General features: G+C 43.3%; 1 protein-coding gene across 5 annotated transcripts in view; it reads right to left on the reverse strand.

Annotated features, from left to right (window-relative positions):
• NME7 (NME/NM23 family member 7) overlaps positions 1-12,473 on the reverse strand; it is a 92,524-nt gene that overhangs the window by 16,524 nt on the left and 63,527 nt on the right. For all 5 annotated transcript variants that reach the window (XM_068696369.1, XM_068696358.1, XM_068696351.1 and 2 more), the window contains one exon: positions 101-208. In XM_068696369.1, the coding sequence (XP_068552470.1) occupies positions 101-208 (108 nt within the window). The remainder of the gene's footprint in view (positions 1-100; positions 209-12,473) is intronic.

The following is a 12,473-nucleotide window of genomic DNA, read 5'->3' on the forward strand; positions in this document are numbered from 1 at the left end:
ACATATAAAACACTTGAACAGCTTAAAATAGTGTCAAGCTCACCTTTTCACTTAAAATTTCCTACAATACAAAAGCATATGTTTATCTAGCAGCTCTTACCTCCAGAAGTCCATCTTCAGGGAGGTCTGTGCAGTGGACAGCATTCTGAATCTTGTTCTTCCCGAAGACAGCACGCAGAGTTCCAGGTCGGAGATGACGGGCTATTTCCTGTTGAACACAAGAAAATCAAAAGACCTGGTGAATGACTTGATGCAGTAGAATCTTATAAAGCAAAACATTATTATTATATGCAAGCATGTGTGGTACACTATAAAAGAAAATGAGGAGGGAAATTCCAGCTTGCACTACACAGGCACAACTGCTGGAAAGCCATGACCAAACCTGTGAAAACTGCTTGAAACTGGGCTAATTAAGCCACGTTGGGTGGGATGCAGGACATTCCATATTACAGATCCACCCTCCTGGCATTTGTATTAATGTAGTTAGTTTGTGCTGACAACTTTGGAGCTCTCAAGCACAGAATGTTCCTGTCCTGAGTGAGCAGACACTAGCATGCCACCTTGTAGACTGCCTCCGCTGCCACTGTACTCTCTGCCTCAGTACTTGACATTTGTGAGACTGAACTACTGAGCAGCCAGGCTTTCAGCCTTCATTGCTGCTGTGCTTCCATGCAGTATGATTCCAGACTCTTTACAACTTGCTCTGGTCTTTGTAGTTGACATTTCAACCCTCTTTTCTTTCTCCATGATACCAAACTTCTCCTTGGCCTCCCTGACTACATTTTCTTTTATTATAGCAGATACCACTCAGATCTTGAGACAACATTCTCCCATCTCTTCAGCAGGGTGAATCTCCCATCTTATACCTCAGAGAACTGCTTTCATTAGCTCTTACCTCCACTGTGCTCTTTCTTTCAAGTGCAGCAGCCATTTTCTGCACTACCTCCTTGCAGACTTACCTTTGGACCTTTATCCTACGCCAACCATGCTAAGCCTTGTTGGTCCCTCTGCCCAATGCAATGGAGCTTTTTTCCAAACCTCCCTCATGGACAATATGCCTCCTTTAAAAACTAAGTGTTGATGGCATTAGCCCAACTACCCCTCCTTAAAACCCTTTTGACATTCTTCCATAAGTTTCTAGGGAGCACTGCTGCCAGCAAGGGGACAAGGCTGATGACAAGCTGAGGTTATAGCTACTGAACAACAACAACAAAATATTCTTCCTTGCCAACATAGCACACATCAGCCACTTTCTGACAAGACACCGGGTTTATTAGGGTGTAATCACTTTGGAAGTGGCCAGTGCAGTTTTGCTGTGCCCCTCCCAGATGTTTGTTTCAGTGTCACAGCCAGAGGTTACTGCCCCCACAGCCGAGTCACCAGACTGGATTGTCTGAGCGTTTCTTAACTTTCGGTGTCAAGTGGGTTCAAAACAACTTCTGTTGCGGCTCCTGTCTGACCTGGAAAACTTTGCACGGGTACAGATGAGGACCACTTGCAAGATGTACACTTTCATCTGGGAAGGCAGTGAATGTTTTAAGCTAGTCCCAGAAGACCTCAGAAGAATATATCTGCCAGCAACCTTCAGCTGCTTTCCAACTTCACCCACTTGTCATGTCTCATTTGTAAACTAAGGCAACTGGACTTTCTGGGCAAGACCTTCTCTTAGCCCAGCAAGCCCTAGATATTTTCCCGTAATAACAATTAACAATCATGGTGACCTAATAAACCTAGATCCGTTTCCTGTGGTGATTTGCTACCCACCTGAAAGGCAAATTGCTTTAATGTTTGAAATGTGTATAACTCAAAACATGCTACAAGATGTTTCAGTTCCCCATTGCTACCATGCGTGTATCGCAGGTTATACAGGATCTTTGAAGATGGATGCCTGCCAGGGATGTCTGAATAAGATAATCTTGACATCAGGCAAATTTTGTTTCAGAGGAAAGTTCAAGAGTCTCATATTAAAAAAAAAAAAAAAAAAAAAAACCTACAGTAGAAAAAAAACTCCTTATTCTTCTCACTAAAGCCCTGTGATAAGAAAGTTCACTGGAAAAACAAAAGTCACATACCAGTCAACTATAGCTACATAACACTTAAATCAAGCCTTCCTTGAAACAACTCTTGATTCCAGTAATAACTACCTCGTCAGGAAACTGGCAACAACATTAGGATATCAATTCTTTTAAGTAAAGTTTGGGCATATTAGAAAAAATATTTGTGGCTATGGAATCTTTAGAAATACTTTAGTAAGAAATAGCTCCGATCTCAAAAATTAAACAGAAGATGAAACACCAAACTTTATCTCTTATGCATCAAACTGTTCCCTCCTCCCACAGGTCCAAAAATGACGCTTCTTTTGAAACTTTCCCAAGTTCTCTCTCCTTCCTCACCAAGCCCATTTTTCTTTTTTTTTTCTTTTGTTCTTTTTTTTTTTTCTCCTTTAAAAACACTTATGGCCTCCTGATTTATCATTTGTCCTGCGTTCTCATTTCTGCTTCACAGCTTCACAACAGAAGACTTCATTTTTGCTCTTCACTTGGACTCACTCACTCTCACCGATGTTGGCAAAAGCTTTCACTTTTGCAGTATGTGATCTCCTGTTCTTCCCTCAATTTTTCTACACGAGTTGTGACACATTCTCCTGCCCTCCTAAAACTTATCTTGTACAAAACCTGAAATTTCTTACACAAAAGGGACTGATTCTGTTCTGCCTGGCATTAGAGTAAATCAGAAGCACACAGAAGTTGGGCCTGCAGCTCTTTACATTGTCAGCACTAGATTAACAAGAATCTAAATTAACCTTTCTTGCCATCAGTTAATAAACAGGATGAGAGGTAAGGCATTCTCTGCTTACATTTACATAGCCAAAAAAAAGGGCGATAACCATCAGTTCCAAAGTGTCACTAGTCCATCTCATAACACCACTGAGAACCCCCCAGGGAATAAGGTACCAGTAAAGGATGAGGATACAAAGAGATATGTGAACAGATATAGGCATCCTTGTGTATGTACAATTGAAAATCTTGGGAATGTTTCAGGGAGGGGGAAGAGATTTCCTTACAAAACTTGGTCCTTATAGCACGTCTTAATATATGCTCTTCTGCTCTATGACATGATGCTTGCCAAGCGTTTTATTTATAGTTCCTCAACTGCAACAGCAAATAGATACAAATATAATACTTGGCTTGGGGGTGTGTTTTTTTTTTCCCCTTTTAATCCTTTTTCATAAGCTTGCTGCTTGAGCCTTAGAATATGTGTTTCACATAGTGGTTTTCAAAAACTTTTTCAAAAGAATCAAGGCAACGCCTCCAAGTCGCACCAGGGGAGGTTTAGATTTGTATCAGGAAGAATTTCTTCACAGAAGGGGTGGATAGACACTGGGACAGGCTGCCCAGGAAAGTCGCAGGGTCGCCATCCCTGTAGGTATTTAAGGGATGTGCGGATGCAGCTTGTAGGGACATGGTTTAGCAGTCAACTTGCAGTATTAGGTGGATGGTTGGACTTGACGATCTGGAAAGTATTTTCCAACCTAAATGAGTCTATGAGGATGTGATGAGGGAGCAGTTAAGAGCAGCTCCAGCTGCTCTACCATATGCATAAGAGGGAAGGAACATGCATGTGCAGGAACTTCATGCACGTGTGCAAATGAGGATGCCACAAACTTGCATCTCACATGAAGAGGGGATGCTGTCCCAAAAAGCTTCATCCTCTCTGGTCTCATGCAGCTGGCTATTTGATCACACATTATAGGCTGGGCTTTGATCTACATCCAGCCCTTTGAAGACCCTTGTCCTCCTACATAAGTTACGGACGCATATATTTCTTGTTTCTATTATATAATTGTGCCCTGTGCAACATTGCTTGTATGAACTGCTTAGCACGTTCTAAAATCTTTCTGCATGAGCAAAAGGAAACAAGAAATTCACCAATAACATCTGTAAAATACTACGTCAAAATCAGACTGAAAAATCATAAACATACTTGATAAGCAAAGCTCACAAACCACTTTTCCTTCAAACAGTTGCTTTTTCATGGACTAGACAGGAAGTTGTATAGACCAGTAGCATATATTCCAGCCAAAACTGCAGATTTCAAGTAAATACAACCAGGTATTTTAAAGCATCTGTCCTGAATGTTTACTTGGGAACCTAGAAAGGCAGAAAAATAAGTGCTCTTAAACACTTCTGTCTGCTTGGTTGTTGTTTAAATGGCATTCAAGCTAAAACCAAAGAAGCAAACACTGACTCTGTGTAGCAACCATTCCCTCCTTCCTCAGTGGGAAAAATCAAACTCTTTGGTGCCTTCATCACCAAAAACACACAGAGGAACTTTGACAGCCTAGAACTATGTTCCACTAAAACATGAACTAGAAAAGGAACCTTGAATATTTTTTTTGCCAGTTCCCCTGAGTGAAACAGAATAAAAATAAGTTCACAATCCATCCCTCTCCTACCCATGGTGTGCTACCAGCACAGATTCATTATTTTAGGTTTGCTTAAAGACCACCAGCATTTACAGGACTTCCTGAGTTGCAAGAAACTCTGCACAGTCACCTTAAAGCCACAGCAAAACATTTTGTTTTCCTTCTCCACCTGAGCTCTGACTGTGCATCTGCTCCTTGCTCTTCTCAGCTTCCTCAATCACCACTCCTTCTGAAAGCTTTATGTTGACTTGGTCTCCCACCCTGTGCTCAGGAAGCTTCTTCCTCCTCTGGCTCTCCCTGGTCAGCTGCTGTCATGAAAGAGACGGTCCCTCCTTGCAAGGGTGCTAAATGATTTAGAAGGCAGTAGCCAGACCCAGGCAAACAAAGCAAGTGCTTTCTCCTTTCAAGGAGCAGCTACACCCTTTTCAAGAGAACAGAACCCACGTTAACTGGGAACAAATAAAAATTCCAGCACTTTCAGTGGAATTTGTCTGGCCAAACCTTAGCCATCTGAAAGCTGATGGCACCTGAGTTTCCTCTGAAATGAGTGGAGCACAATAGCTATGTAAGGCAGGTAGGATAAGCACCTCTCTTTTCTCTTCCCATCATCACAGCTCTTCAGTTGACTTTTATTTTCAGGAATTTTAGCACCAGTGACACACTGCTGGTTGCAGCAGGATGCTGCACAGAATAGTTGCTCTGACAGAAGCCATCAGCAAGAAGTAAAATGATAAAAGCAGCACAGACTCTGTTATGCAGACCACAATACCAGACAAGTCTCCTGTAATGCTCATTTAAGCTAAAGAAACACCTGAATGCTACTGTTACAGTGGGGACAACTTTGCTTGATCAGCCTGATACATCCTTCACAGAAGATCCTCCCATCTAAAGACAAAGGCTAAACTCCAAATCAAATCTGTGGTCACGGATGATCTTTTGCACACAATATATCACAAGGGCTCACTTGCCTCCCTTTGCTTTGCATGCTTTCTCTGCAAGTCCATACTTCTCTCAAAATCTAAGCAACAAAGTTTTATATGGATGCTTCCCCTGCAGCTACCTCAGTGCTGACCTGGTTTATGTTCCTGTTTCATGCAATGAGCCACCTTACACTCAACATCGACTGCAGCAGAAGAACATGACATCTGAGGCCTATTTAATTCACCAAATGCAGTCCTAAGCCTTCTGTCTCTATCACTGAGAGAAAAACCTACGTAAGATGGAGCTGTCATTGCTGTACAGTCTTTAACTGGGTAAGAAACCGTTCTGCCCTGAAAGCTGGGGCCCTTCTGTTGACAAGTGTTTCAGAAAGATTCTAAATACAAAACCAGGTCAATGTTCAAGAGAATGCAATAGGTTTCCTTCAGCTTTCATTTTACAAAGCAATCCAGAACAGAAGTCTCCTGTTGACAGAGTGACACATTTTCTTTTCTCTGTGTCCACATCGGCTGCAGCAACGTCATGTACATATATGGACTGAATATCGAAGGCTTTATGCACACTTCCAAGGGAGCCAATGTTATCAGAAAGGCTTTTGTACGTTCTGTAAATCATACAAAAAAAAGTCACACCAAAACAATCCCCTCCAAACACACACACACACACACCCCTCACCTTTTAATCGTTATCACAAAACGAACTGATATACAGATCCCCAAGAATCTGGGAAGGTTACACGGATTATACTAAATTTCTCTGTAAAATTTAGAATGATCTTGTATCCTCTGAGCACTGCACATTTGACCTAGATATTCAGGTTATCTTCTCCTGATTGATGATAAAATATTTATGCCCTCAATCACTGGCTGTTCTGACAAGTTTCTTTTAGCTTTAACGGAGCCAAGTCTGTGTGCCTACAGTTACGTACTTGAAATACTGTGGCTGCAAAGGTTTGTTCAGCAAATTAAATCATCTGATCCAGGCAACAGCAACCAAATTTTCAATTGCAAAGCTGTAGAAAGTGCGTCAGAGACTCATCTCCTTCTGAAATCAAATAGTTTTGCAACAGTAGCAGCAAGTAATCAAACCATAGTTTATTGTGTTACAAAAGCCCGCTCTAGCTTGAGAAAAAAAAATAAAATAAATTATCTGCTCTTCTGTTTACTTTAAAGTCAGCCTACCCCTGAACTACCAGTCTGAAGCCCTGTATCTTCTGGAATTTTGGCTAACGGATGCTCCAGCGTTGGCAGGCTTTCCTGAAGCTCACAAGTCTGTGGAAGTTGTTATACTGTCTGCTTCTCACCCTCCATCCCCTGAGGCACTTTCATCCTCTCCGCTTCACTCCCACGCGTTCCCTACCAAGCCTTCTCACTGGCGGCCCAAAGGTGCTGCACCAGCTCTCCACAGACTTTTCTGTGGGCAGCAACCGTGGCACATTTGCCAGCCTGAGATAGCTTTTTTAAAGGTCTTGGCACTTCTCATGGATGCCTGAGCAATTCTAATGATAACCGCCCTGCTAAGAAATTTATTTACTGTTGTATTCGTGTGCATATCTGACACAGTCAATGGGCTGAATTTAGATAAGAGTAAGCGGGCACATTTCAGAGTTAAGTGTAAACTATATTTGATGGTGAAGTTTTGAGGATAACTGACACACCAAATGTAAGTTGGTCACAACATAAGGGTAAAGACAAAGTATCTAGCTACCTTAGTGTATTACCTGGGTGGAATAACAGATATTTACTTTACTTGACAAGATGGAAAAAGCAAGCATTTAACAACAACCCAAAACAACTAACCCTACAGGACATCAGAAAATACAGTATAACTGAATTTGATTATGAGTTGCTTTACTTTAAGCTTTAAGGTTGAAATATTGGTCCTACTGATGCTTTTCCACTGCCTTCAATGCATCCAGAATTTTATCCATTTATTAATTCATGTGTAAAATAAGGATTAAAAAAAAAAAAAAACCTAAGCTGCAGGGGATATTTTGGGATTTCATTAATTCCTGTTAGCAAAATATATGGAGAGTCTCCAGTGAAAGCCACTATGAAGTTGCAAGACATTATTTTTAGTCTGCAGATATTTTGGCTGAGTTCTCCCCTCTAAGAACAAGATAATTATAAATTATCTTTTCCTCATAAATCTTAGAGGCAGAATTGTACATTTGTAAAGGCTGTACGGGTAGCTGAACTTCACACTTTGCAAATCGGAGAAAATGGCTTCTAAAATTCTACCACGAGAGAATGCTTTCCCTTCAGCTCCGTGCCCTGAAGCCTCTCCTGTCCAACAGCAAGCTTTTCCTTGGAGGCAGTGATGCTGCCATCTCCTCCCACACAGTTATAAGCAGCTCTGTTCTGAGGGAAGGAATCGGTCAGTATTTGTGTTGTAACTGTTTCTTAAAAGCCCTTCCTGTGTTCAGGACCAGTTGTACTAGTCAGCGTTATGAGGAGATGGCTTCTGGCCTGAAAACCTTCCCATATGAACAGACACGAAGAAAATAAAATAGGAGTAAAATGGAGCTCATTTTTCATCATGGGTAAGCAAGAAAGGGAGACATTGATTTCCCAGGAACACAAAGAAATATGCATTTCACACGCATCGTAAGCTCCATGTCTAGCTCTTAGCTCAGATCTTCTGAATCCCAGGCCAGTTACTCAACTATTCTCTCTCCCTGATTTAACGCTGCTTTAATTCCAGCGTAGTGCTCTGATGATAAGTCACAGCCTGCAAAACCCAGGCCATGCGGGGTCACTGAGGGGTACTGGAGAGCTGCCATGGGAACACAGAATAGTTTAGTTGGAAAGGGCCTACAAAGACCAAGTCCAACTGCCTGACCACTTCAGGGCTAACCAAAAGTTAAAGCATGTTATTGAGGGCATGATCCAAATGCCTCTTGAACGCTGACAACCGCAGGGCATCAACCACCTCCCTCTGAAGCCTGTTCCAGCGTTTGACCACCCTCGTGATAAAGACAGTTTTCCTACCATCCAGTCTCACCAGTCGGCAGCTTTATGCCATTCCCAGGAACCCTGACATTGGTGACCAAGGGCAGAGGCTGGCACCTCCCCTGCACTTCCCCTCCTCAGGGAGTTGCACAGAGCCCTGGGGTCACCTCTCGGCCTCCTTTGCTCCAGGCTGGACAACCCAGGTATGCTCAGCCTCTCCTCACAGGACATGTGTCCAGCCCCTTTACCAACTTTGTTCCCCTTCCCTGCATTCACTCAAGCACCTTAACATCCTTTTTATATTGTCTGTACCTGTGTCTGGCATTACTCTGTCCCAGGGGTAGAACCCTCTATCTTCCTTGGTTGAACTTCACACTGCTGCTGCTGATCGCCCAGTGCTCCAGTCTGTCCAGATCCCTCTGCAAGGCCTCACATCCTTCCAGAGAATCAACAGCTCTTCCGAGTTCATTGTCATCATCAGAGCTGCTAAGGATGCACTCCGCTCCTGCATCCAGATCGTTGATAAAAACCTTGAACTGAAGCAGGCCTAGAACTGAGCTCTGGGGAACAAGACCAGTGGCTGTTCACCAGCCATTCACTGCCACTCTTTCAGCCCTGCTGTTGAGCCGGTTCATCACCTAGCACAGCACACACCCGTTCATCTCACAGTCAGACAGTTTGTCCAGAAGGATGCTGAGAGGGATGGTATCAAAAACCTTACTAAAATCCAGCATGATTACATCACAACCACTGCATTCCCTCCATCTGCTAAGCAGGTGACCTTGTCATAGGAGGAGATCAAGTTACTAAGGCAGGACTTTCCCTTCATGAACCCATGTTGACTATGCCTGATAACAGCGTTGTTCTTTAAATGCCTTTCAATAGCACCCAGGACAACCTTCTCTGTAACTTTTCCAGGCACTGAGGTTAAACTAACAGGTCTCTAGTTCCCTGGGTCTTCTCTCATGCCCTTCTTGTACCCTGGCTAGTTTCCAGTCAGCAGGGACTTCCCCAGACTTCCAAGACCTTGGGGAAATTGTTGAGAGGGATCCAGCTGTAACATCCAGTAACTCCTTCAGCACTCCGGAATAAATCCTGTCAGGCCCCATGTACTTACAAACATTCAACTATTGCAACTGGTCCCTTACAATTTCAGTGACTGCAAACGGAAAGCCAGCACTCCCCTGTCAGGATCCTCCATCCTCCATCTCAGAGGACTGAGCAGCTCAAGATCTATCATTAGTATTAAAAACTGAGGCAAAAAAAGGATGTTCCCTCACCCCTATTTCTTAGGTGACCATCTTCATCAAGTCCCAGCCCAGTGTTTTCTTTAGACTTCCTCTTGCTGTTGACATACTGAAAAATTGTTGTCTGACACCACACTGGCTAGAGTCAACTCAAGTTAAGCTTTGGCTTTTTGTGTTTTCTCCTACAAATGTGAACTGCAGCTCTGTACTCTCCCTGTGAAGCCTGACCTTGCTTCCAGAGGCCACACATTTTCTCCTTCTGCCCTAGCTCCATGAGGAGTTCCATCTTTAGCCAGCCCAGTCTGCTGCCCTGCTTGCTTGACTTGTGGCACAGCGGGACTGCCTGCTCCTGGCCTTTTAAAAGTGGTGCTTAAAAAGTGAGCAGCTCTTACAGCTGCCCTAAACCCTTAAAGCAGATTCCCATGGGACGCTGTTAAATAGCTCCCTGAGTAGTTTAAAATTTGCTCTCTTAATATCCAGGGTGGCAACTCTGCTGTCCTTTTCTCTCATTACACCAAACATTTTTAACTCAACTTACTCATCATAACCATGGCCAAGACAGCCACCTACTGCCACATCTCCCATGAGCCTTCCTCTATTCTCCAACAACAGATCTAGCAGGGCACCCTTCCTAGCTGGCTAAGTACTTGTGACAATGAATTGTGTTCAACATACTTTAGGAATTTCCCAGACTTTCTTGTCACAGTAGTATGATATTCCCAGTTTTTCTGGGAAGCTGAAATATCCCACAAGGATTAGGGTTACTGATCCAGAGATTTCTCACACTTTCCTATTAAATAACTCCTCGGTGCTGTTATCCTGGCTGGATGACCAGTAGTAGACATCTGCTTTGCTATCCATCCCCTTAGCTGTCACCCAGAGGTTCTCTACGACATCATCCCTAATGGCAAGGGCTGTACAGCGCAATCTCTCCCTGACATACAGAGCACCACCTCCACCTTGCCTGCCCTGCCTACCCATCCTGAACAGCCAGCAGCCCTCCAGCACAACTCATGGGACTCATTCCACCCGGTCTCACTAATACCAATGATATCAGAGCTTTGGGAAAGGACCCTAACTTTCAGTCCGTGCCATTGGTTCCTCATGCTGTGTGCATTGGTAAACAAACATTTCAGATGTGCTCCTGAACCCCCAGCGCTCCCTGGAGTGGCACAGATCCTCCCATTATCCTTGCCACCCTCAAGTGCTGCCATACCACCCCTTGACTTAACTTCAGTGTTCCTACTGATACCTCCTTCCTTCATCAATCCTAGTTTAAAGCAGTCTCAATCAGTACTGTCAGGTTACAAGCCAAGAAACACGTCCCCTACCAAGGCAAGTGGATCCTGTCAGGCCCCAGAAGACCTTGTGTTTCAAAGACTCTTACACAATTATAAAACCCCAAATTCTGGCAGAGGCACCGGTCTCAGAGCCAGGCATTGATGTCCTGGGCTCGTGTTTCTTTCAGTGTCACTCACATTACTGGGAGGATCAAAGAAAACACTACCTGTACTCCTGAGTCCTGTAGCCATCTTCCCAGTGTCCTGAAATCTCTTTTGATTGACCACAGAACTCTTGTTGCAACACCACTGGTACCCACATAAAAGAGAAGGAGTGGGCAACAATCTAAAGGCTGTACTAAGCTTGTCAGCTTATTGGTAGCATTCCTGATCCAGACCCTGGGGAGACAGCAAACTTCTTTAAAAACAGGGCCTGACCTGCAGACAGGAACCTCTGTTCCCTTCAGCAGGGAGTCACCTACAGCTGTCATTCACTGTTGGTTCTTCATATCAAAGGTCTCAATGCTGCACTTGCTACGAGGGGTTGCTTGATCCGACCTAGGTGGGAGAACTTGCACAAATTCTTCTTTTTCCATCTTTTCACATCCCTTGTCTACCACTATCCAGAGCCTCATGGCTATCCTGTAAATGTGAAGAACTGCTGCTCACCCTTCTTCCAAACTTGTTCTATATCACGGACCAGCAGAAAGGTTGCAGAGAAAGGGAAAACTCCTCAGCAGGAGTATTCAAGAGAAGTCTCATGTGCATATCGGATGCAGTCCATCATACTGTAAACGAAAGAAGCTGCTAAAAATTCTGATCAGGTGGCCCTGCAGTAGAACAGAAAGTGCCAGCCTAAACCAGGCACACCAGCAAGCAGCACCTTAAATTATTTGGATTCTCAGCATTTGGATTACTCATTTTAAATCCAATTTTCTTAAACTAAACTATACTTTTGTTTAGTTAATAGCATCTAGAAAAAGAAAGACCAGTGCTAAGGACTGAAAACTCTTACCACAGCTATTTTCAAGGCCATCAGCAATTGCAGAGAGGATTTAAAAAACAGTAATGAAAATGAAATAACTAAAATAGGCATCATCACAACAAAAGCAAAACCAGATTATTTCTGTCTCTTACAGAAAGAAAGTCTGAGGCCACAGCTTTGTTTTTGCCCACTTTTAAGCCTTCAATAACGTAGCTGAAGCAGAAAGAAAGTTCAGATATGCTCTGATTATAGCATGTACTTCTTGAATTACTATAATGGCATGTAAAGCACCTAGGGGATTTCAGTCCATACACACCCTGCTGCAATGTATAGTGGCAAGGAAACCACCTATGCCACTTAGAAAGCTAACTGATCCCTTTTAGGGGAAACCCATTTGAGAAACGGACAGATCTAGCAATGATACGTTACCCACAGATCAATCTCTTTTGTGTACTCAAAGACCAATTTATCGCCAAGAGTACATAAAATATACTATGATCTGCAGCTTCTTTACTGTTTGGTTATGATTAGCACTACCACCCATTTATTGACCAAGCAGTGGTTCAATCAGCAGTCCTCTGGGATAAGAGTTTCATAAGTTTGATCATCCTCTCCATCTGTTTATCCCAAGGGATCTTAAAAAAG

The sequence above is a fragment of the Anas acuta genome, chromosome 1 (assembly GCF_963932015.1).
Source record: "Anas acuta chromosome 1, bAnaAcu1.1, whole genome shotgun sequence".
In the NCBI taxonomy this organism is placed as follows: Eukaryota; Metazoa; Chordata; class Aves; order Anseriformes; family Anatidae; genus Anas; species Anas acuta.